General features: G+C 44.9%; 2 protein-coding genes across 9 annotated transcripts in view; both read right to left on the reverse strand.

The window, feature by feature from the left end:
- Positions 1 to 341: 341 nt before the first annotated feature.
- Rnf7 (ring finger protein 7) lies at positions 342 to 9,253 on the reverse strand. 2 transcript variants are annotated; one of them, NM_001106848.1, is given in 3 exon segments: positions 342 to 1,333; positions 3,510 to 3,557; positions 9,036 to 9,253. In NM_001106848.1, coding segments are annotated over 3 exon segments (342 nt in total). In that variant the 5' UTR covers positions 9,211 to 9,253; the 3' UTR covers positions 342 to 1,214.
- Positions 9,254 to 10,482: 1,229 nt separating this feature from the next.
- Positions 10,483 to 25,240, reverse strand: part of Lrrc78 (leucine rich repeat containing 78) — a 48,634-nt gene continuing 33,876 nt past the window's right edge. For 4 of the 7 annotated variants that reach the window (XM_087560064.1, XM_087560063.1, NM_001430571.1 and 1 more), the window contains 2 exon segments: positions 23,043 to 23,155; positions 15,450 to 16,875 (listed from right to left, as the gene is read on the reverse strand). In XM_087560064.1, the coding sequence (XP_087416190.1) occupies positions 16,864 to 16,875; positions 23,043 to 23,155 (125 nt within the window). In that variant the 3' untranslated portion in view covers positions 15,450 to 16,863. 7 annotated transcript variants of the gene reach the window in all.

The raw sequence follows: 25,240 nt of genomic DNA on the forward strand, positions 1-25,240 counted from the left end.
CTCCATGTTTACATGGGCACTGTGTACATGTAATACTCACAGAAGCCAAGAAGAGGATAATGGATTCCTTGGAACTGGAGTTACATAGCTAAGGGTCAACAAGGGTGCTAGAAATCAATCTGGGTCCTTTGCAAGAGAAGCAAGTGCTTTTAAATGACTAGGCCATCTTCCCTGTCCTTAAGGTTTTTCCATGAGTCCTTGGGACCGGAAGTCTGTTCCTCTGACTCACACAGCATTTCACACACTGAGACATATTTTCCTACTGGAACAGTTTGATAAAATGTTTGTTTGTGTGTTTCCAAGTAATTTTTACTACCAAATAAAGAGTATAAAGTATTTACTGAATTATTTTAATGAATTTAAGAGTAGAGATCAAACTTTAATAACTCAAAGCACAATATTTCATTTATTAAAGCATTGCATAATGAACTCCGGTGCCATACTGCTAAGCATTTTCCCACTAATATTTTGACTAAAACATACAATACAACCTTCCCAGAAACAGAAAATACTTCTTTAACCCTAAGCGGTTGAACAGTGAAACAGTAGTTTCCTTGACTTCTGGTTTCTTTTTTTTTTTTTTTTTTTTGGTTCTTTTTTTCGGAGCTGGGGACCGAACCCAGGGCCTTGCGCTTCCTAGGTAAGCGCTCTACCACTGAGCTAAATCCCCAGCCCGACTTCTGGTTTCTTAACAGTTACACTGTATTTACCCTCTTCACTCAGTACAAGTTAACCCTCATTTATAGAAAAGAAGATACCATGGGTTGCCTCACTCCCAACAACAAAGGGTATTAGGAGCAAAGGGTAGGAGTTGGCTTCTCAATGCATTTTATTTTTTAGTGTAACATTCTTTTATTTATTTTTTTAGCCACCAAGCATAAACACAAAATGTTCTTCTGTGAACGCAATGCTCTCCCAGCCCTTGTGTACTGACAGATAAACAACAAAGATCCTTCAATTGCTGGTGTTCAAAGCAGTACATATCACACACACCACAGAGGTAGGAAAGGCTATTTTAATAAATTATCTTAATTGTAGACAATTTCCCAAAATTAAACAGACAAAATGATAAACCATGCCTTGGATGAGTCCCAGAGGCCGCACACCATTCCCTCTATCTGAAGGTGAATCCCTGGAGTGTCAAGTCTGTCCAGTGACTTGGTGACAAGGTTGTCCAGGGTCACCCACCGCACCAGGAGAGCCTCTGCCGGCTCTCACTTGCCGATTCTTTGGACCACCCAGTCCTGCTGGCACAGAGGGCAGCGGTTGTTCTGCTTCACCCACAGGGACATGCAGCAGTTGTGGAAGGAGTGGTTACATTCTCCCCAGACCACTGCAGGAGAGAGAGAGAGCAGCTGCACTAGGCCACTTGCTACATCACAAGATCTGTATCAAGACCAGACAATGAAACAAATGGACAAACAAATCCGCTGATAGGACACAGGTCAACTTAAATAGCTAAGCTCAGGGGTACAGGAAGTTAGGAAGGGACACACAGAGGGGGACGTCAGGAGAGCGCTAGGGGCAAACAGGGGGTGGGTAAAATCAACATACATTATATGCTTATATAAAATTATCAAAACAAAAATTGTAAATATTCTAAAAATTTAAATTGCTAAGTTCAAAATTATAGTTTAAAAACCAAGAAAAGTCATGACTCATAATCCTAAAAAATGTTGAACAAGTGATCAAAACATGTTTTTTTCTATTTACAAAAATATTTACATTTAAGAAATGTGCCACTGTGTTTTTGGGGTGAAGCCACAACCCTAGCTCCTAAGTAGCTCCATTAGTTGTCTTAAGTTAGGACAGTGGGATTCCCCAGACCTCCTCAGTCACGGGGCAACCTTGGGGATCTTCTGTGGTTTGCTTTATTGAAAAAACATCCTTCTGGTTTTTATTTACCAAAATACAAATGTTTTACAGGCTCAACCTATAGCTGGCTGTTATAAACAGATGGTGGGCATGGAACATCAGCAGCTGTACACTGAGGCAGCTGTTTTTCTAAAGGGGTTAATTATGCTAAACCATCCAGCTGGGTGTGGTCACACCCTACAGTCCCAGAATTTGGAAGGCAGTGGGATCCCAGAGAATCATAAAAGACCACCTTGTCTACATAACAAGCTCCAAGTGAGACCAAAACCCAAAGTTAATTATACCAAAACTTACCATGACAGCAAGTGGTACAGCACTTCATCTGACAATTAGATAGGCAGAGTGGCTGAAGAGAGCCATCTCTCTGAGCAGAGTTCTTTGCTGAGACACAGCCTTGCTATAATATATAGCCCAGGCTCCCTAGAACTCACTACGTAGGCCACAGTAATTGCCCAGTCTGAGCCTTGCAGGGTACTTGGGTTACAGATGCAAGCCACCAAGCTCAGGTCTTGAAATGTTTCTTCTTTCCCTCCCTTCTGTCCTCCTACTTCCTCCTTTTCACTGTGTTTTTGAGACAGGGTCTCACTGCACAGCTGACTGGCTGGAATTTGCTGATAGACCAGGCCGGTGTCCAACTTGTAGTGGCTCCTACCTCTGCTGGGGGTACAGGTGTGTTTACCAGTCTTGGCTTAGCAGTTTTCTTTTCTTTTTTTTTTTTTTTGGTTCTTTTTTTCGGAGCTGGGGACCGAACCCAGGGCCTTGCGCTTCCTAGGTAAGCGCTCTACCACTGAGCTAAATCCCCAACCCCAGCAGTTTTCTTAATAGGAGATATTATTTCTTTCTGCTTAGCAAAACATTTATCATGACCATGAATAGAGTATATAACCAAGTCTTAAAAGAATTTGCAAATTTATTTTATTAAGGTCTTTTGAGAACTAAAACATTTTATTATTTATTAAAAAGATGTTTTACGGGGCTGGGGATTTAGCTCAGTGGTAGAGCGCTTACCTAGGAAGCGCAAGGCCCTGGGTTCGGTCCCCAGCTCCGAAAAAAAGAACCAAAAAAAAAAAAAAAAGATGTTTTACTATGAAGTCTTCTGTCAGAATTCTTTCCCTTTTAGTTTTAGTCCTAATTTTGCTTGTTTTAAAAACTATTTTTATCTATAATTGTGTGTATATGACGGGGTGGGGGTGCTCACCTCAGTTTCATGTGGAGGAGGTCAAAGACCTTTGGGGAGTCAGCCCTCTTTCTATCTTTAAAGGGGTTCCAGAGATCACGTTTAGCTCATTAGGTTTGAGATGCGAGTTCCTTTACCTACTGAGCCATCTCACCAGTCCCTAACTGCCCTAAGCATTTTATAGTCATAATTAATCACTGCTTTATGGTTTATTTTTATGTACTGACCAGGACATTTCTCTCTCTTTCAGGTTTTTTTTTGTTTGTTTGTTTTTTTTTTGAAAACAGGTCTCACTACATAGCAAAAGCTGGCCTCAACTGCTCTACTTCTGGATTTACAGGCCTGGGTAACCTCAGCCAGTTTAATAAAGTCAATTTTAATTGCAAATTCAAACATTCCCACAGAGACAGAAGAAAAACCTTTAATTGGAAAGGCAGGAGAAAGAATTACCACATACCAACACAGTCCTCTTGTTTGTTTTCAGCTTGACATCTAAGACAGGCATCTGAAAGTAAACAGAGCGAATCTCATCTGGAGTTCAGGAGGCAACACTGGAAACCCAGACCTTCAAAGTCAAACAAAAAAGCCCCAAGGATCAGAGATGAAGAGAAGTCTTATATTATTAATTTCTCTCCTAAAAACAACTATTAAAGAGAAATACAACATGTGGCATTCTGCTAACTCCCCAATGTGATTTTACAAGCTCGCATGACAAGACAGCTTGGTGACCACACTACAGGAAGTCACTCTAGATAGAAATGCCAAAAAGTTATTGTAGACCCCCAGGTTGCTCGTGCACATGGACCAACTTTAGAGGTATTTACTTCAAGACACCATTGTAAATAACCCATAGCCATGTATTGATTATTTGATTATATACACATAAGGATCTAGAAGGATACTAGGGAACTAATAAAGGTTTTGTTTTAGGAGTTCACGTAGCCCCAGCTATCCACTAACCTGAACTGCCACACCAAATCATCACCTTAAAATCCTGCCTCTACCTTCTACCTCCAAGTTTTGGAATCACAGGCACGTGCCCCCAGCTCTCCCAATAATGAAGTTTCCACATCTACTCCCTTACTTTTAAACTATGTGACTATACAACCTGCTTGAAAGTTAAAGGCTTTTTCTAATCGTTTCATAAGCAAAATTCCTTTCCTTTGTTTTTGAGACTGGGCTTCATGTTGCTCAAACTGACGTAGATGATTTGAACCCCTAATCCTCAATGCATTCACAGTATTGACAAAGTACTTGAATAAATTACTTAGGAGTAAATACTAAGAAGAGGAACCTAAGAAGTTCTAAATTTAGTCGTTTCTAAAATCCGATCAGTACTAGACTTGAGGAGCTAATAAAACGGAGTCATTCTTTAACTGTATTAGTAGTCCAAATTAGGTAAAAGAAAGCTCAAATCAACAGAAAAGTCTTTGTTTTTAATTATTTTATGGGTCTAAATGTGGAGATGTATGTATGTATGTGTGTATGTATGTATGTATGTATGTACATATGTATATGTGCATGCAGGTGCCCTTGAAGGTCAGAGGTGCTGGGTACTCCTGGAATTGGAGTCACAGATTGTGAGGTGCTCACCATTGGTGGAAGATTTTGATTACAGGTCCTCTGCAAGAGTAGTATGTTCCCTTAACCACAGAGCCATGTCTCCAGACCCAGAAAGAGAAAAAGAGGTCCAGAAAAAGAAAATATGAGTGTGGCGACTCATGCCTGTCATCAGCGAGCTAAGGAAGCTGAGGCAGTAGGACTTCGGTGATTCCAGACTAGCTCCCCCCTTTACATTCTTTATGTACATTGGTGTTCTGACTGCAAGTGAGTCTGTGTGAGGGTGTCAGAGTCCCTGGAACTAGAATTATAGAGTTGTGAGCTGCCATGTGGACGTTAGAAATTGAACTTGGGTCCTTTGGAACCCAAGGTCCTCTTAACCTCTGAGTTATCTCTCCAGCCCCAGAACTAGCGCCCCCTACCCCCCACCATGTTGCTAGCTAGAATGATTTGTCCAAAAGGAAAAATAGCATGAAGGGTGCTTCCTGCCTCTTCTTACTCTTGGCTCAAGTACAGGCATTTGCTTCTTTCACTGTTACCCTCAACAAACAGAAAATCCACAGCCATCCAGGCCTCTTCTATAGACTGCCTCCACAGGCTTTATCCATAGTTACTAAACATCTCATCTTCTGGGATTTATGCCCTGGAATGACAACCAAGGCTGTCCCTCATGGAGCTCACTAAGAAATGGAGGACTGAGGTGAGCAAACCACCAGGTATGCTGATCATTTGTGCCTGCTTAGCTCTGGTGGTCAAGCCAGCCACTTTTTTGGTAAGGTAGGACATCAAGGCTCCAAACAGCTGGTGAGAAATCTCTAAGTTATCACAATCAGGCACTCTACTCTGGCTGTATGGGGGAACAGATCTCCTCCTTACAGGGTCTAAGTGGGACCCAAGGGAGAGATTACCCATATTGCAACTGGGTGACAGGCCAACTTTCGAGTAAGAAGGCAAATAAATAACTTTAAGATTATTGAAAGCCAGGGCTAGAGACATGGCTCAGTGTAGAGCTCTCAAACAGAATGCAAGTTTAATGCCAATGCCCATCTCAGGGAGCTCACAATTGCCTGGAACTCCAGCTCCAGAGGGATCCAAAGGCACCTAAACACATATGTACACACCTCTATACATGTACATTAATCAAACATAATATGTAAAAATGTTGGGGGTGGGGTGGGTTGAGACAGGGTTTCTATGTAGAAACCTTAGAGCTCATTAAGTAGACCAGGATGGCCTTGAAACCAGAGATCTACCTGCTTCTGCCTTTCAAGTGCTGGGATTAAAAGGTGTGTGCCACCATGCCCAGAATAAAAAATAAGTGAAAAAAAGCCTTAAATATATATTTAAAAGCCAATCTCTGGCCAGCTAGACTGCTCAGGTTAGGGCACAGGCCTGAGTTCAAGCCTTAGGACCCACACGGCAGAAGGAAAGAACCAACTCCCCAGTACTGTTCTTCTAAGTCTCCACACGCTCTGCACACACATAATAAATACATTTTGCTGTTTTTATTCATGATAGGGTTTCTCTGTGTAGCCCTGGCTGTCCTGGAACTCACTCTGTAGATCAGGCTGGCCTGGAACTCGAGAGATCCACCTGCCTATGGCTCCCAAGTGCTGGGATTAAAGTATGACTCATTAACAACAGGGTAATAAATATAATTGTATAAATATGGAGAGACGGCTGCTCCTCCAGAGGTCCTGAGTTCAATTCCCAACAACAACATGGTATCTCACAAGTATCTACAGTGGAATCTGAGGCCCTCTTCTGTCATGCAGACACATGTGCAAATAGTATTCATATAAATAAACCTTCAAAAACCTGCCTCTCAAAACAATCTCCAAGTAAAATGTTTCTAAGTCTCTTTTTAAGTCTTTTCCCCCCTTTTGTTTTATCTTGCCTGGCCTGGATTTTCTACAGACAAGGCTGCTCTTGAATTAACATGCTGAGATGCTCTTGCCTCTGTCTCAAGTTAGAGATTTGCCACACTTTGATCAAAGAAATAGTTCTGTGAATGATGTTCCTAATCTGAGACAGTATTTCTACAGCATACAACAATAACCTTTCAAACAATGCCAGGGATTAGGACTACCAAGTCTTAATTTAATTCCCTGTGGTCACCTGACCACTGAGTGGCACTAAGCTCTCACAGCCCACGAACATGACCAGGAGTTATCTATAACCCAAACTTGGGCCTACGTTAAGCACCTGTCTGTGCTGTAACATTTCATTGGTTACTTTAGGATCTACATCTCTTACTATTTAGATTTGTGGAAAAAATAGCCCTTCCAAGGAAAAAAATCCTTTTAAAACTTCCCTTTGGGTGCTCGCTTCGGCAGCACATATACTAAAACTTCCCTTTGGAAAGATTCATCCTAAACTAAGAAAGAGCTAAAAGAAAGTCTCTCTTGGGCTGGAGAGATAGCTCAATGATCAAGAGCACTGACTGTTCTTCCAGAGGTCCGGAGTTCAATTCTCAGCAACCACATGGTGGCTCACAACCATCTGTAATGGGATCTGATGCGCTCTTTTGGTGTGTCTGAAGACAGCTACTGTGTACTTATAGATAATAAATCTTTCTTCTTCTTCTTTTTTTAAAAAAGTCTCTCTTTTTAAATTAAAGATATTTAAGGTTTATTCATTATTTATTTGTTTGTAAGATAGGGTCCCCCTACTTAGCCTCAGCTGTGTCGACCAGGCTGGCCTCTAACACAGAGATCTGCTTATCTTTGCCTGTCAAGTGCTGAGATGAAAGATACCATTACACCTGGTAGGAATAAAATTTCTAAGCAAAGCTTGTGTTGAAAAAGAACAAAAGTAATGCCCCTGCCTCAGCCTCCTGAGTGCCGGTATTTGCCGGTATTTCAGACATGAGTCACCACACTCAACTCTGAAATGGAAATTATGGCCCAGTTCCTAAGCAAGGGAGAAGGGTGGAACAGCTGTATTTTAGTGTTTTAGTCAAATCGGATATTTAGAAACTAGTGTTTACACAGTAAACAAGTAAAGTTTGGAACCGTGTTGAAAACTTCCTGAAAAGTGAGTACAAAGACTTCAGAATCTCTTGATTGCACATTTGCAAACTACAGAAATCTATTTCAATCAACACCCCCATCACCTTGTAAAGCATTCTCACAGTAATCTAAAATTACGTTTATGCTACCTGCATCTGTGTTTGCATACCAAATGTGCCTAATGCCCTCAAGGGTCATAACGGGGTGCTGGAGTTATTGGAACAGGAGTTAGAGGGTGATGAGCTGCCAGGTGGGTGTGGAACATCAAACTGTGGTTGTGGTGCTCCTAACTGTGGAAACATCTCTCCAGTTCCTCCCTGGCTTTGGTTTTGTTCGAGCCTGATCTCAAATGCACTGCTGTCCCTCCAGCTTCAGCCTTCAGAGTGTTGTTATTACAGGTACAACCAACACACTGGAAGACAGGCTGGTTATGCAGCTCAGTTGGTAGTGTACCGAGATGAAGCTCAAACCCCAGCATGCCTTAGGCCTGCTGGTTCATTTCTGTAAATTGTAGCACTTGGGAGGAGGACGCATCAGGAGACACCCTGGCTACACAAGATAGACCCTTTCTAAAAAAGAGGAAGAGTCTGGCAATGGTGGCACACACTTTTAAACCCAGCACTAAGGAGACAAAGGCAGGTGCATCCCAGCCTGGTCTACAGAGTTCCAGAATAGCCAGGGCTACACAAATAAACCCTGTCTGGAAAAAAAGACAGAGACAGGGTTCTTTTCAAGGTGGACTGAGCTCTTAACTGTGCAAAACTCAACTGGATTGTCTTGATACGTTTCATTTTGGTCTGATATTTTCGTTCAAAATACTAAAACAGACGACTATGAAAGGAAGTTCTTCGAAAAGGCACAAAATAGCAGGGTAGTGTTTTCTCTACGAAATGGTGTCTTAGGATGGGAAGGGTGCAAGATGAAGTTTCTGAATCAAGCAAACCTTGGCCCTCGCTTCAACACAGGAAAGTTCTGATCCGTCTTGTCAAAATAAAATTTAAAAGCCAGCCAAGTAGCACCACCGAATGCATCCGGAAGCAAACAGACTGAGCATCATTTCGGTTATGACAGAATCCAGATAGTGGCGTAGGCTCGCAATTTCCAGAATTTGGGAGGTGCAGGCAGGAGCCTCAAGGGTTCAAAGTCAACCTCGGATAAATAGGCAAGCTCTAATCCAGCCTGAGGAACGTGAGAGCATCTCAAAAACATTAAACATCCCAACCCTCAGATCCACGAGAGGGATCCGCTGTGGGATTTGCTGGCCGCTAGGCTGCCCAGGAAAACCCCGAGGTTCCTCTCCCGGAACCCGGTCACGCCCACTTCCTGCAGGAACTATCCGGTGTCTGGAGGCCCGGTCCAGCATTCGCCGGCCAGGCCCGCCCAGCGGTCCCGACTTCGCGTGCATCGCTTACCCATCACCTGGACCCTGCAGATGGCGCAGGTATCGCACTCAACGTCCCAGCTCCACATGGCTACCGCGTTCCACTTCTTGAGGGAGAACATCTTGTCGCCTCCCGACTTGGAGCCTGCGCTCCCAGAATGCGAGGAAAGGACGCAGGGTTCCTCGCCGTCCTCCACGTCGGCCATGGCGGCGGCGCAGAACGGCGACGCGGACGTTGGGCGCGGAGGCGGGGAGGTATGGTGGCTCAGCAGGGTCACAACACAAGCCACAGACCCTCATCAAGGAACAGTCGCTCAGCCGGAGCCAGGCGAGGCTGATTGGCTGGCGCGGGACAGTGACGTCATGAGGGGCTGGGCGAGGCCTGTACCAGCTCTTGTAGTGGACACAGGCCAGTTACTGCATGACAGGCAAGGAACAGTGAGCGAGCAGTCTGGAGTCCTATTGTATTAAACTCGGAGCTTTCAAAAAATCACCTTGTCCCTGCCTCCATTTGTCTCTTTTTTTCCCAAATGTGCACTATCTGAGTAGGGACAGAAATCTCTTTACTGTAACCTCTGTATCTTACAAAATGGCTGCTTGGTACAAAATGGTTGGCCTTGAATTCAGAGATTTTTTTTTTTTAATATTTTAACTTTATTTTATGTGCATTGCTGTGAGGTGTCAGATTCCTTGGAACTGGAATTACAGACAGTTGTAATCTGTTATGTGGGTGCTGGGAACTGAACCCTGATCTTTGAGAAAAACAGACTGTTCTCTTAACCACTGAGCGGTCTCTCCAGACATTACATCTTGGGTTTCTTTAAGCTTAAAATGTATTAGGACCTTAACCTTTTTTGTTGTTATTTTTCGTTTTGTTTTGTTTTTGGTTTGGTTTTTTGAGGCAGGATTTCCTTGTGGAACCTTGGCTGTTCTGAAATTAGCTCTGGTCTCAGCCTGGCCTACCCCATGCCCGTGCCTCCCCAGTGGCGAGATTAAAGGTATGCGCCACCACACTCTGCTTCTGGTTGTGGTTCTGAGACGGGTTCTCACTGTGTAGCCCCAACTGGCTTGGAACTCATTATGTAGACTAGGCTGGCTTTGGATCACAGAGGTCTGCCTGCCTCTGCTTCTGGAGTGCTCTGATTCAAGGTGTGCACCAACCTAGGCCTGGCTTTTAGGATCTGCGAAGGCTCAACTCTCGTCAACCGCCATTCTTCAGGTTGTTTTTATCACCTGGGAAAGGTGGTGGAAACCCTCTTGCAGCCACTCCTGCTGCTAAAATTCCCACTGAAGAAAGATTTACACGACGACTCCAGTTAAGCCAATTAGAAGTATGTGAGGCAGTGGGGCCATGGTGGTGTACACCTTACTCCCAGCACTTGGGAGACAGCGGCAGGTGGATCTTTGTCACGTTTCAGGCAACCAAAGCTACACAGAGAAGCCTTGTCTTCAAAACCAAAACCAAAACCAGCCAAACAAAAAATACATAAGTCCCTTTATTAGTGCATGACCAAGTTCCGGCTCATGCCTCAGAGTCGGAACTCTGTACAGTGTTTTTAAAGCAAAACCCACAAAGACCACAATTCACATCAAACTCAGATGACAGAGTAACCTTGAAATGGTCATTTCTGGCAGAACATAGTGATTTTTTTTTTCAGACATAACATGAAAGTTACTTTTGATTTTTGTCTTCTTCAGTTATTTTGGTTTCATTAATTATTTTGGTTTATGCCTCTGGACCATGGTCAAGGCCACAGAAGTCTCAAATGTATTGGGAGGGTAGATGCCACCATTGTGGGGATGGGGGTGGCTGGGTGGAGGACTGAGAAGTGCTTAAGCAAATGCAAAGGAAGTCAGGACAAGATGGTGTCTCTGTGGCCACTTCACTTGCTCAGCCGGAGTCTCTGTTCCTTTGTTCAGAACGCTGGAGAGATGCCTGGTCTTGTTTCAGAGACTTTCCTTTAACACAAACATGACTGAGCCTTTCAGGAAAGACCTTGTTCCCGTCACAAGTGAGTGTTTCCGCTGTTTATTTCTCTGCTCCTCCCTCCTTCCAGCCATTCATCTGTATGGAAACAAAATCTTTCCTGTGGCTGAAGAGGAAGAACTCTCCAGGGCTCCTTACATTCGGTCCTTGGCCAGCGGCTTGTGAATCACACAGCCAAGGTTAGTAAGAGAAAAGGGAGGCTTTGATTTGTAGAAGTAGGGGTCACAGAAGAAGACAAAAAGCATCCTGGGCTTGGAGTCTGTACACCACGTGAATAAGGGAAAGGGAGGTTTAAGAAATGGGGGGTGGGAGTGGCTCAGCTGTTAAAGGCTAGTCTCAACCAAAAATATAAGAAATGCAGGGGTTGGGGATTTAGCTCAGTGGTAGAGCGCTTGCCTAGCAGGCACAAGGCCCTGGGTTCGGTCCCCAGCTCCGAAAAAAAAAAAAAAAAGAAAAAAAAAGAAATGCAGCTGCGGGTTGGGGATTTAGCTCAGTGGTAGAGCAAGGAAAAAAAATAAAAAAAAATGCAGGTATGTGTGTGTGTGTGTGTGTGTGTGTGTGTGTGTGTTAGTTTGCTTTCTGTTTCTATGATAAAGGCCATGTTCAAAAGAAGCCCAAGGAGAACACTGTTTGGCTAATTTATCTAGATCACGGTCCCTCACTGAGGGAAGCTAAGGCAGGAATGAACTCAGGATGGTTCATTGGTGTTTTACCTGCAGGTATGTCTGTGTGAGGGTGTCAGAAGCCCTGAATTACAGTTATGAGCTGCCATGTGGGTGCTGGGCATTGAGCCAGTATCCTCTGGAAGAACAGCCAGTGTTCTTTTTTTTTTTTTTTTTTGGAGCTGGGGACCGAACCCAGGGCCTTGCGCTTCCTAGGTAAGCGCTCTACCACTGAGCTAAATCCCCAGCCCCACAGCCAGTGTTCTTAACCTCTGAGCCATCTCTCCAGCCACATCACTGATTTTTTTTTTTGCACTTGGCTCCCTGTGACTCAGGCTAGCCTAGACTCTGTCCTGGACTCAGTCTGAGTCAGTTATTTCACCATTGCTCTGTGATGAGCTGGCCTCCACCTAGCTGTGGAGGAGGTCGTGTACCCGCACCTTCCCCTCTTCTCAAAGCTGCATGATGGCCATGTTTGCTTGGAGGACACCAGTCTTTCTCCGTACCCCACTCTGTGTGGGCCTGGGTATCAGAGGCCTTCCACGGAGATCTCTGGCCAGGCCAGGTGGGAGGGTTCAAGTGAAGGGGAGAGAACTCGAGCAGGGAGGGGGAATTGTGTCTGCCACTTTCACTGATGCAGCTGCCTCCGCCCCGGCCTCTGCTGCTGCCATCACTGGTCACTTTTGTTGCTCCAAGATGCCACACTGGGGCATCTTGTACTAAGTCAGGCCAGGCCAAGCTGGTGGGAGGCTGACTAGCCAGGGGTGCAGGCAAGCTTGTGGTGGCGTTTTATGAGAGTAGTTCTCTGTCCTGGAGGCCGTGTTACAGCTCTTATGACAGAAGCTCTCGATGACAGAGTAACTCTCACACACCTTTACTCCTTCTGGATAGGATCCTTTTTTGGGGATGGGTTGTGGTCTGACAACAGGTGCTCCCTATTGGCTGGGTCTGAGAGCTTAGGGATGCCTCATCTATGTGTGGAAGGGCTTGGGGTGCTGCCTCTATGTGACTGATAGCCACAAACCTCTCTATGGGGGTGAGGGTGTGTGGGGGAGGGTGCTATGGCTATGTGACAGGGCCTGGTCCTGGGAGCAGGCAAATCTACTACCATGTCTTCAGGGTCTCCGGGGCTTCTAGCCTTAGCTCAGTCTTACCAGGCTTCCTCTCAAGGCCCACCACCCCACAACTGTGGCCTTAACTTGGCATTTATTGGTGTCATTACATTTCTTGCAAAATTCAGCTTCCCTTCCCAAGAGTTTCCCATCAATGTCATTGGAACCCACATTCACTTTGACCTTCCGCCCTTCCACCCTATTCAGAGGTAGTACTGTATTCATTCTTCCTTTGAAAGTTTCTAGAATCAGCTGAACTTCCCACTCTTTATCTCAGCCTTGTCTGCTGCCTGGGGTCCCATGTCCTGGCTTCAGGGCAGTCTCCCTAGCCACCACCCTGTCACAATGTGATTCGCACTCACCATAGCCTGCCTTACAATCTTCCCCTGGCTCCCCTAGGAGAAGGTATCCTGCTCAAGGTATCTTACCTCCACTGGAGTCCTGCCATCACAACAACCACCTACCTTCAATTGTCACCTGGCACCCCTGTTCAGGACCCTGTTCAGACTGTCTACACTGACATACCCTACTGACATACAAAGGTAATGAAAGTCCCTTACAGCTGATTTCCCCCTGTTATGGGGGAAAGGTTCTCACCATTGTGTCCTCAGTGACCAACCACTCCCAGGGCATGTGCACATAGATGAGAAGCCACAGCACTTCTTGTGTACCAACACACACACATACACACACACACACACACACACACACACACACACACACACACACACACCACTGTCACACAGCAGCCATCAATCATATTGCTGCTGGCCCTTAACAAGCTAGTCAGAATGAACAGAACAATTAAAAGCTTTTTCCTCCTAGCAACAGTTCATAAATGATTAAAAACCATTTAAAATAATAGTAGATATATAATGTAAAAAGAAGCACAAATGCTGTAAGATTGCCCGGCCATTATCAGCCAGCCCAGAAAGCATGCTTGCAGAGACAGCTTGTTTCCCAAGGTACTCTGTCTTGCTTGCAGCAGACAATTTTAAGATTCAGCAGACCTTCATGGAACACCCCACCCCCATGACTGCCACAGTTCCCAAGCCCCACACCCCATTCTTATACAGGGTCATAGCCTCAGCTTTCCCCTGGCAGAACCCCTCGTTTTCCCTCGGGAGAGAGGCTGCTCCTCACTGTTTTTGCTAATAAACACGGTCTTGTTTGTTGAAGGTCAGACTCTGGTCTCTTTCTGCCTTCTGTCTCTGTACTCTGCCTCAGAAATCTGACAGCCATTGGGGCACTTGCCTTTTATTTGTGTTTTGCAAATTGAGATACAATAAGATTATTAAATGGCGCACAATTGAAAATCAGCAGGTTGGAAAATTCTGGTTGCTCTAATGGCTGAATCTCATCAGCTGTACCCTACCGTGAAGACGTAGAAAATTCATTTAATCCTCGTTGCCATTCATAAACCATCAGTCATCCCTCTCCCATTTCTTACAAACTATCTGGCATTTTGAGGAGGCAGAACAATGATTCTACGTTTCCTCATTTGGAAAAGATCCTAATTCCTAGAGTGGTGTCTTTTAGGAAGTTGTACCAGTTACTTTTCTTGTAATTCTGACAAAATGACTCACAGAAGCAACTCAAGGAAGGAAAGGTGTGGGGCTGGGGATTTAGCTCAGTGGCAGAGCGCTTACCTAGGAAGCGCAAGGCCCTGGGTTCGGTCCCCAGCTCCGAAAAAAAGAACCAAAAAAAAAAAAAAGGAAGGAAAGGTGTGGGTGCATGGCAGGCAGGGCAGGAGGCCCCGTGGGCCACAGAGGTCCCCTGATGGGAGGAGAGAGAGAGAGAGAGAGAGGGGGGGGGGGGGGAAACGCTGTACCCAGCCTCTTTTCTCCTTTTTATTCAGCCTATTGGATGGTGTTGATCATATTTTGGCTGGGTCTTCCTGCTTCAGCTAAGTCTCATCGGGAACACCCACAAAGAAACATCCAGAGGTGTGTCTCCCTCGTAGTTCCAAATCCCAGCAAATAGACAACGGCAGAAAGAATAACAATGGCAGAAGTGGACACAGTCTCCAAACGGTTCTATTGGCCGTGTTTATAATCTTGTTTTTATGCGTTTAAAATAAGGGTTATGTCTGTTTAAAATAACCTTCTTCACATTGATGGTCATGCACAAGAGAAACCCAAGAAGAATTTATCTTCCCCCTCCTCCTCCCCCCTCCCCCCTTTCTCACCTTACTGAGATAGATATACTATAATGCCAAGTGTGGCCCCCAAGACCTAGAATCTACATGTAGACCCAATTACCCTGCCCCCAAATTATTTCTGATTGATGAATAAAGATGCCAATGGTTACTGCTGGGCAGAAGAGACCTAGGTGGGGTTTAGGTTTCCTGGGGTAGGGGGTTGGTTGGAGTGGAAAGAGAATCACAAAAAGAAGAAGGTGGAGGACAGGTAGAAGCCACCATGGGTTAGATGAGTCATGAAAATGTGGCCCTGAGGGCTGGCCAATTGGAGTTAAGAGCAGCCCAGGTGAAATATAGTAATAACTCAGGGTTATCGATAGGAAAGTAGATTCTAATAACACAGAGGGTCGATATCTGCCCAGCTCTTGGGTCATTTAAGGCTTATTGTAAATATAAAGGTTGTGTGTGTCAAAATTTTATCCAGGAACCAAATGGTTAAAGGTGGGGTAGGAACCCTAGACTGGGATTAAAAATCTCTACAACATTACATTTTCAAATGTATTTATTTGAGATAGGGTCTCACCATTTAGCTCTAGCTGGCCCGGAGCTCACTCTGCAGATGAGACTGGTCTCCAACTCACTGAGATCCTCCTGCCTCTGCCTCCTGAATGTTGCTGGCATTATGCTGGGTAAACGTATTTATGTAGAAACGAGTTATTTGTAACGTATTCACACTTTGTACCTGCACAGGGTTGTCGTGTGTTGCTGGGCACTTCGGCTGCCTCATTTTCCAAAAGAAAATCTGAAACAGAAACTGGTAAAGGAAAAAAAAAATGGGTTTCTTTATAGTTTGGCCGAGCAGGGGAGAGAACAATTGCTGGTTTCTCTCTGCCCATTCTGTACCAGTGCTACGGTTCTGAAGGCGCCCAGAAGCAGAAGTCAGGAAATGTGAAGAATGTGACTCGGGGTCCTGTAAAGGCTACCTGTGAGGCAATCTCCTCCACTAGCACCCAGCCTGGGCCTCCTAGGCCAGTTTTAATTCTGTTTTTCTTCTTGAGGGGCGGCAGGGGGCGGGGAGTTGTGGTTGAGAATATTGTCTCAGCACGCAGCCCTCGCTGGCCCACAACTCACAATAGAGCAGGCTGGCTTTGGATTTGCAGGAATCGTCCTGCTTCCGGTTCTCCGGTGTTGGGATTACAGGAGTGTGCTAGCGTGACCAGCTTGGTTTCTCTTTTGTCTTGTTTTGGGTGTTTTTAAACCAGAACATTCCTTGTCACCCATTTTACTTCTGTTGCTAAGACCACAGAGGTTCTGCATTGTTTTGTTTTGTTTTCTTTTCTTTTCCTTTTCAGACAGGGTCTCCTGTAGCCCCAGGATGGTGGTGAACTCCCTCGATAGCTGGGGTTGGCTTTAAACTTCCTCCATCTCCCAACAGCTGCGATTGCAGACCTGTATCACCACACTGGGTTTGATTTTAACTCTTTAGGGTCTATCGTTTTAGATCCTGTTTCAACAGTCCTTAGCCCCATGACACCATCACAACCAACCACTTTCTTCATTTTCCCACGCGTCGATCTTGCAGATGCCTTTTCCTTCTCTGCTTCTTGTTAGCCTTCAGTCAGGCTGGCGGCCAGCATAAGGAGCCCCTGGCACTCTGACACGCTTAGATTCATCACAGTTGGAAGTTCCTGAGAAAAATGGGCACAGTAACATCCCCATGCTAGGCCAGTGTGGATAAGGGGTCTCCAGCAGCAATGGCTTCCTGGGTCATGTGTTACCAGTGAAGCTTTGGCCTCCTCCTGGTCATTTAGTGGCAGCAGAGACAAAATGAAACCCACAGTTTAGAGACTGATTTGTGTGACAGAATAGACGCTAAGTCACCTTGATGAATTTTAGAACCCAAAAGGTATCTCCCCGTGGAAATAGGTGTAATCCATTCGGAAAAACAGCATCTGTATTCAGTTTTTTACCTGTGAAATAATGAACAGGAAGTCACGCATTAAGAAAGTAATAAAGGCTGGACATGGTGGCCCCTACCTTTAATTCTAGAACTTAGGAGGCAGAGGCAGGCAATTTCCGTGAGCTTGAGTGGAAGTCAGTCTGTTCTGTATAGTGAGTTCTGACTCAGGCAGCACTATATAGTGAGACCCTGTCTCAAAAACAAACAAATAATAAATAAATTTAAAAAACAATCAAGACTGAAGACACACTTTCTTCAATTGTGACAGGGTCGCATGTAGCCACGGTAGCCTTGGCTTTGAATTCCTGATTCTTCTGCCTCTGTATCCCAAAGGCTTCAATTACAGGTGTGCAACAACACATCAGATAAAACAATTATTTCTGTGTCTTTTCTTCCTGGTATGTGGAGAGTTTTATGGCTAACTTGCTAAACTTTTATGACTAAAAGTAACAGTCTACTGGACAGGTGGCAATAATATAGAGAAAATGTCTTGGATTACTTTTGGGGATTGTTTCTTAGACTTTAATAGTTGTCAACACCATTCTTTATCCTCCAGAAAACACTGTATCATAAGAGGACCAAGACCTTTGAGAGATGATCAAGGTAGCGATTCTGAATATGTCTGGTTTTATTTATTCATTCATTTATCTCTGGGTACATGTTCAAGTGGGTCCGGGTGTACTCGTGTATGCATATATGTGAAGGCCAGAGGTCAGCTTAGTTGTAATTCCCCAGGATCTATCTACCTTGATGATTTTTTTAAAGTTCTCTTGCTGTAAAATTAAAAAAAGAATTCTGTTTTTTAACCCATACTAGGTCCGGCACCGTAGTGCCCCAAGATATCTAGTAGATATCCTCATCTCAGTCAGCAAAGCCTCTCACCACTTTGCTCCATCCCATATCACACTGCCGATGGCTTCTCTCTGGGCCTGGTGACAATCTCTCTACCCATCTAGTTCCCAAGGCGGGCTGTCATCATGGCAGACATATACACGGCTCCAGCCACCACACACTCTCTTGAATTAAATTAAATCACCACATGAAAGAACACACAACACAATAACCTCTGATCCAATTGATAAGATATAATTGCCCACCTAGACATACAAAGCCCTGTACACATCCATCCCTTAAGAATAACAACCTGTAAATGTGCAGAGAGGAATCTTAACATCTACCCATGTTCTCCTGGCTGCCTCTCTCTTCCTTGTTCCAGTCTCCTCCTCTCTCTAAAACTTTTCTCCCACCCATCCTTCCTTCTCGTCCAATGACAGGCCTTGTTCTATCTTGTACCTGCCTTCACCTACATAATGACATCATCCTACAAAGTTCCTTTTTTTTTTTTTTCTTTTTTTCGGAGCTGGGGACTGAACCCAGGGCCTTGCGCTTGCTAGGCAAGTGCTCTACCACTGAGCTAAATCCCCAACCCCACAATTCCTTTTTTTTAAAAAAAATTTATTTATCTATTATATATACCGTATACACCGTAGCTGTCTTCAGACACACTAGAAGAGGGCATCAGATCTCATTACAGATGGTTGTGAGTCACCATGTGGTTGCTGGGATTTGAACTCAGGGCCTCTGGAAGAGCAGTCAGTGCTCTTAACCACTGAGCCATCTCTCCAGCCCTTCTTTAAAGTTCTTTGAGATTTCATCCAATACATCTTGATCCTATCCATTAATTCCTTCCCCCAACTCCTTTCAGATCCATTTTCCTTCTCTATTCACTTATGAAATCCCATTTCTGCTGCCTCTATACTCTTGGGTGTGGGGCCATCCACTGCAACATGGTCCACTTACCAGGAGCCACGCCCTTAAAGAAAATTGGCTTTCCCCCTCCCAGTGGGCATCAATAGCCAGAAGCTCTTTAGCTCGAATTTCCTGTCTACCTCCTTTCTCCATGCTAGGATTTTGTCTGGTTTGAGCTTGCACAGTCTTGGGTGTGCTGTCACAGCTATTGTAAGTTAATACGTGTGGCTTCCCTTCTGTACCTGGAAAACCGTTTCCTTGTAGTCATCCCCTGCCTCTGACTCCTGCAATTCTTCTGCCTCCTTTCCTACAATAATCCCCAAGCCTTTGGAAGGGATGGTGTGATACAGAGGTCCCAGTTAGAGGGGAGCATCCCACAGTCGAGAGATCCCACCCTTGGCCAGTGGTGGTGTCCCTGTGTTAATCATGATCCACTGCATTAAGATGCTTTTCAGATGAGATCTGAGAGGTAACTTACCTGCGGTACAACAAGTTATTGGGATTTAGTTTAGTACTACACTCCTTTAGCACAAAATAGTAGTAGGTCCCGCCCTAGGGCTTAAGACCCAGCTAGACACAGTTTCTTGGCCCCAGGAATGGTGGTATCAGGTACGGGTTTCATCTTGTTGGGTGGGCTTTAAATCCAATCAGAAAGTGGTTAGTCACTCCCAGATGCTCGAGTCACAGTTGCACGAGTGGGTAGGTCTCGCCATTATGGTAGCTGGAAAGGTTCACAGCTGAGGGACAGGGATGACTGCTTTGTCTGCCCATAGGGATGATGCCTCCAGGCCAGTACCAGTCCAAGTTCTAATGCCTGTGGTGTCCTTATAGGGGCATTGTTGGCCCATTATAGAGTTAGCCCATTTAAACTCTTTATATATGTGTATGAATATATTTTAGGAAACTTCTAGTAGGTTTTTTTTTTTAAAGATTTATTTTATTTATTATATATAAGTACACTGTAGCTGTCTTCAGATACACCAGAAGAGGGCATCAGATCTCTTTACAGATGGTTGTGAGCCACCATGTGGTTGCTGGGAATTGAACTCATGACCTCTGGAAGAGCAGTCGGGTGCTCTTAACCGCTGAGCCATCTCTCCAGCCCCTCTAGTAGGTTTTTTAATATGACTTTTCCAAAAGGCCTTTGTTGCATGTAGTTTTACACTTACAGCCTTTAGCTCTGGGAAGTGACAGAGTTACCAGCCCCAACTCAGCTTCCCTTGAATCCTGGGACAAAAGACACATACACAGTTGGTTCCTTTTCAACTTGGCCAAGGACAAGATTTCTGGGTGCTACAATCTCCTGCCTGGAAAAGTGTATCCTTACCAATTTCTTATCTCTGACTCTCCCACCTGTCCTAAACTTCAGTAGCTAGTCCAATCTAGCCCCTGCCAAACATCCCTGACCTCACATGGCTGCTGTTGTTCTCTCTCCAAAGCATGGCAGAAACTCTCCCTCTCCTTTCTTGCATCTGCCTATTCCTCCAGGGACCTGGAAGTCCCTCCTGTCCCTTCTGTCCAGCAATTCCACCCCCCAAAACCCTGCCCCTGCTATCTTCACTGACAGATCAAGAACCAATTGAGGAACAGGACCTTGGCATCAGAACCACTCCCTACAGGCCTTTGGTGTTAGTTATCCCTCCTTATATTTTCTCCTCTACCCTATCCTCCCATTCCCCAATCCCTCCCCACTTCTTGAGATGGAGAACCACACTGGCATCAGGCCAATCTCCATGCCCAGGGAACCCTAGGGAACTCTGGATTATAAGTGACACCACTTTCTCTGTGTAGTCCTGGGTGTTCTAGAACTTGCTCTTTAGACCAGGCTGACCTCAAACTCACAGAGATCCTTCTGCTTTTGCCTCCTGACTGCTGGGATTAAAGGTGTGCACCACCACCACCATCCCAGCTCTGTCTGGTTTTAAAACAATGAGCCTTTCTCAGTTATTTGGGCTTTTGAGGCGCAGTCTGGGGTTTCCTGTGTGGATGAGGGTTGTGTGGTTTTGTTACTTGAAGAAAGTGCCCCTGATAGTCTTAACGCTGTGGGAGGAAGGTCAGAATTGAGTGTCCTGGTGGTATATGAGAATATTCTTTAGTAACTCAGCAAAAAACAATTAAGAAAGAAAAGGACAGCTCAGAGTGAAATGCACAGCTGTAATCCTAGCACAAGGGAGACAAGGGAAGCAGGGGCAGGTGGATTTCTGTGAGACAGAGAGAGAGAGAGAGAAAGAGAGAGAGAGAGAGAAGTGATATTCATTTTAATGTGTTTAATTAGTGCTATTGATTTTTAAAAAATATTTATTTATTATATATAAGTACACTGTAGCTGTCTTCAGATACACCAGAAGAGGGCATCAGATCCCATTACAGATGGTTGTGAGCCACCATGTGGTTGCTGGGATTTGAACTCAGGCTCAGGACCTCTGGAAGAACAGTCAGTACTCTTAACCACTAAGCCATCTCTCCAGCCCAGTACTATTGATTTTAGTTGTGTTTAATTAGTGTTTTTTATTGGGGCGCTTCTATTACTGCAGAGTACGCAGAATCCTATTATCAATACTCTTAGCACTTGTCATGAGACATTATGGAACATACATTACCCCAAGTATCTTTATGAGGAATAACTACCTTTTCTAGATCTGGGCCAATGAAACAAAATACATATGGCGTATCTCTTTAAAATGATCAGAGGTCTGAAACACACAGCCATAAGTTGTTACAGCAAATGATTTCCAGCTTTGCATAGGATACAGCTACAAAATAATAATACTTTACGGCAATTCAAAACCAAAATTGTGAGCAACACTTTCCTACGCTGCCAGCTAATGTTGGTTTAGGCCCAATAGATTCGATTACTTAGAGGACATCAAATGCAGACAAGCAGCTGCATCTGTGACATTCATTCCTTCATGGGCTTGACCACTGACACCTGCCCTGCTTTTGGTTTTCCCACCTGACTGCTGGTACCTGGTTTGGCTTATTGGATTTCCACTCCTGGCATTTAGAGTCTCTGACTCTTTGCGCTCTCTCTCTCTCTCTCTCTCTCTCTCTCTCTCTCTCTCTCTCTCTCTCTCTCTCTCCAACTGTTGACTATTTTTGTTTTAGTTTTTGAGACAGTTTCACATTGAACACCAGATTGGCCTGAACTCACTAGATAGCCCAGACTGGCCTTGAACTTGTGGCAACTCTCTTGCCTCAGCTTTCTCAACTATTATTAGAATGATAGTATGAGCCACCATGTACAACCTGTTTGGGTCAGAAATAGTTGTGTTTTAAAAATACATAAAGAAGAAAACAAACAAAACAAAACAACAACAACATCATTGACAACAACAAAGGCATGGTAGCTCATGCCCGTAATCTCAAGGAGACAGAAGGATTGCCAGAGGTTCAGGCCCAGTCTGCCAGTCTGATATACAGAGTGAGACCCGGCCTCAAAACTAACTAAATAGTTCACACACATAAACCCCGTATAGGGGAGAATATTTACTCACTGGATGATAGTAACAGGGCCGATATTTTGGTGCACAGCAGTCTGGGATTTTATTTATTTTTTTTCTTTTCTTTTTTTCGGAGCTGGGGACTGAACCCAGGGCCTTGCGCTTGGTAGACAAGCGCTCTACCACTGAGCTAAATCCCCAACGCCCAGTCTGGGATTTTAAATGCATGTGTACACGTTTTAATTTTTGTATCAAAAGTCATCTTCTACCTATTACTTATAACTAGCTCATTTTGTAACTGTGCCATTAAATATTTGCCCCATTAAAAGGGAAAGTTCAGGGCTGGAGAGATGGCTCTGTGGTTAAGAGCACTGACTGCTCCTCCTAGAGGTCCTGAGTTTAATTCCCAGCAACCACATGGTGGCTCACAACCATCCTTTTTTTTTTTTTTTTTTTTTTTTTTTTGGTTCTTTTTTTCGGAGCTGGGGACCGAACCCAGGGCCTTGTGCTTCCTAGGTAAGCGCTCTACCACTGAGCTAAATCCCCAGCCCCGGCTCACAACCATCTTTAATTGGATCTGAGGCCCTCTTCTGGTGTCTGAAGACAGCTAGAGTGTACTCATATACATAAATAAATCTTTTTTTAAAAGTTCAATTTTATGCAGTGGAGAATGAGCATTTGTAAAACATCATCTCCCACGAGGCAGCACAGACACCTAAGAGCAGAGATGAGGTTCCTGGCCGATCCCAGCAGGGAAGATGAGTTGAAACTGGAGGTAGTTTTCACTAATCTTTGATAGATGATGTTGTCTTGCTGCTTGCCTTTTGAAATAGCCATCATCCATTTGACTATAGTTTGGGGGAGCGGGGAGATGGCCTAGACCCTAGACTTTGGGATCGAAGGCACCATCAATTTCCACTGAGGCCCATGCTTCATCTAGCGCCCCCTGATGGCTGCCACCCAACTGTGCAGATGTTGAAGAATTTACCTTTTTCTTCTTTTTACGGGTCGTATTGGATTTCTTGCTAAGTTTCCAAATAGATCTGAAGGTGTCAGAAGAGATCCGGGGAGTGACTGTAACTTTTAGGGGTGGCAGTTTACCTGAGCAGAGAGAACAAGCAAGAATGAGCAGAACGGTTAATACTGTATAGGGCGCGCTCAGTTTTAGGGGATCGGATGGCCCGAAGTCCGCCATTAGAGTTGGCTCCAGCCGAAGCCGTACTCATCTGCAATCCTTGGACTCCAGAGGCTGAGGCAGGATTGGTTACAGCCTTGGTTACATCCAAACATATATAACCAGCTAAAGGTCACCCTGATATACAGAGATCCTGTCTCAAAAAAACCAAAGCCACAACCAGAGGAAGAAGAGGAGAAGATGAGGGAGAGAGAAGGGCATAAGTGAACCAAACTCGTTTGTTACCCATGTAAGTAAGTCTGATTTCGTGAAAGGAAATTGTTGACTTGCGAATAAACGGTAGGAACGGAGAAAACACTGGAAGAACATTATTTTTTATAATTGGGGGATATTTCCATTGTTTTTTAAGGTTTAAAACGATGCCTTTAGGGCTAAAGGCCAAGTGAGTCATCCTGTGAAAGCTAAGCGGCTAACCCTTGTTTGAAGACTCTTCCCTGTGTTTGAACTAACAACCTAATTAAAGCGCTCCGTCAGAAACAGCCCATAATGGTTCCAGCTCATGACTTAAGTGCATTAAGGCTACTCACGATGCACCCTCGGACTAAGTCTCAAAAATGCTGATTTCCCGAGCCGTAGATTGCTTTTTAATGCTGTTTAAATGAGTACTTGCGTTTCCAGGTGGGCACATCATAATTAGCCTCTCATTTATGTAAATTGAGCCATTTACTAAGCACGTAAGACATTTTCCATTCCGGAGAGGTGCTGAGCGAAAATTCATTTCCCGTCAAGTCACCAGAGGCTGTCTGTCCTTACGCTCCCTGCAGTAATGCCGCAGAGATTCCCTGCAGCCCAATAATGGGTTGTTATTGCCAGGTAGAATGGCGGGGGTGGAGGGGGTGGGGGTGGGGTGGGGTGGGGTGGTGGCTATGGCACCAGGAAAATCAAAGTGTTCATTGCACTTAAAAGTTAGGTTTAACAGAATAGTCCTGCTGAACCCCGTCCCAGCTCTAATGGAACAAGAAGTGGGTGTTCTCTTCCTCTAAAAGGATAAAAAGGATAATTGAAAAAAAAATCGTCGAGTCATTTAATTGGTCGTTAAAGATGCATGGTTTTAGTTTGAAGTGTAGTAACACAGCAGACCACAGTCGCCCTGAGGTTCTCTTTTACAACACTGCCATGGAAGGAAAAATTCGACCTCTGACCGTTTTTTGAAGAAATGACGGAGACAGGATGCTGCTGCTGTGAATTCTCCCCCACTCAACCCGACCCAGAGCAGAGTCCTCCTCCCTCTCAACACTGTGTTTCATTTTTAAATCTGTACATGTCTTGCATCGAGCTGCACTGAAAATGACATTTCCTTGTTCTCCCCTGTAAAAGCAGCAAGATCAGCTGTCACCAGTTCTGGCCATGCATGCTAAAGGAGAGCTAGGCATGGTCACCATTAATTGACCTCACTTGTCTCCTTTTCAAAGGGTTACATGGCTACCAGACACTTGGGGTCGCCTTGCCAGCTAGAGCCAGACCTCTACTCTCCTCTCTTCAGTGACTTAGAAGTTACATTGTGATCCTTGTTCATGTTCTCCCTCCTCTTCCTCCTCCCCCTCCTCCTCCCCCTCCTCCTTTTCCCTCCTCCTTCTTCCTCTCCTCCTCCCTCTCCTCCTCTTCCCCCTCCTCCTCCCTCTCCTCCTCCTCTTCCCTCTCTCCCTCTCCCCCTCTCCCTCTCCCTCTCTTCCCTCTCCCTCTCTCCTCCCTCTCCCTCTCCTCTCCTCTCCCTCTCCTCTCTTCTCCCTCCCTTCCTCCCCTCCCCTCCTCTTCCCACTCCCTCTCTCTTTCTCTCCATTAGATAGCCCAGGATGACTTCGGACTTGAAAGACTCCAGCCTCCAGTGGTTAAGAGCACTGACTGCTCTTCCAGAGGTCCTGAGTTCAATTCCCAGCAACCACATGGCGGCTCACAACCATCTGTAGTGGGATCTGATGCCCTCTTCTGGTGTGTCTGAAGACAGCAACAGTGTATCAAATACATGAAATAAATAAATAAATCTTTAAAAA

Source organism: Rattus norvegicus, chromosome 8 (genome assembly GCF_021556685.1).
Source record: "Rattus norvegicus strain SHRSP/BbbUtx chromosome 8, alternate assembly SHRSP_T2T, whole genome shotgun sequence".
Classification (NCBI taxonomy): Eukaryota; Metazoa; Chordata; class Mammalia; order Rodentia; family Muridae; genus Rattus; species Rattus norvegicus.

Bases quoted from the DNA above. Each gene is read 5' to 3' on its own strand.
- Rnf7 (XM_087561296.1), bottom strand. From the start codon at position 9,210: ATGGCCGACGTGGAGGACGGCGAGGAACCCTGCGTCCTTTCCTCGCAT. The intron at 3,558-9,042 runs GTGATGGGTAAG...GTTTACTTTCAG, and splicing joins GCGCCATCTGCAGGGTCCAG to ATGCCTGTCTTAGATGTCAA. The intron at 1,334-3,509 runs GTATGTGGTAAT...TCTCTCCTGCAG, and splicing joins CAAACAAGAGGACTGTGTTG to TGGTCTGGGGAGAATGTAAC.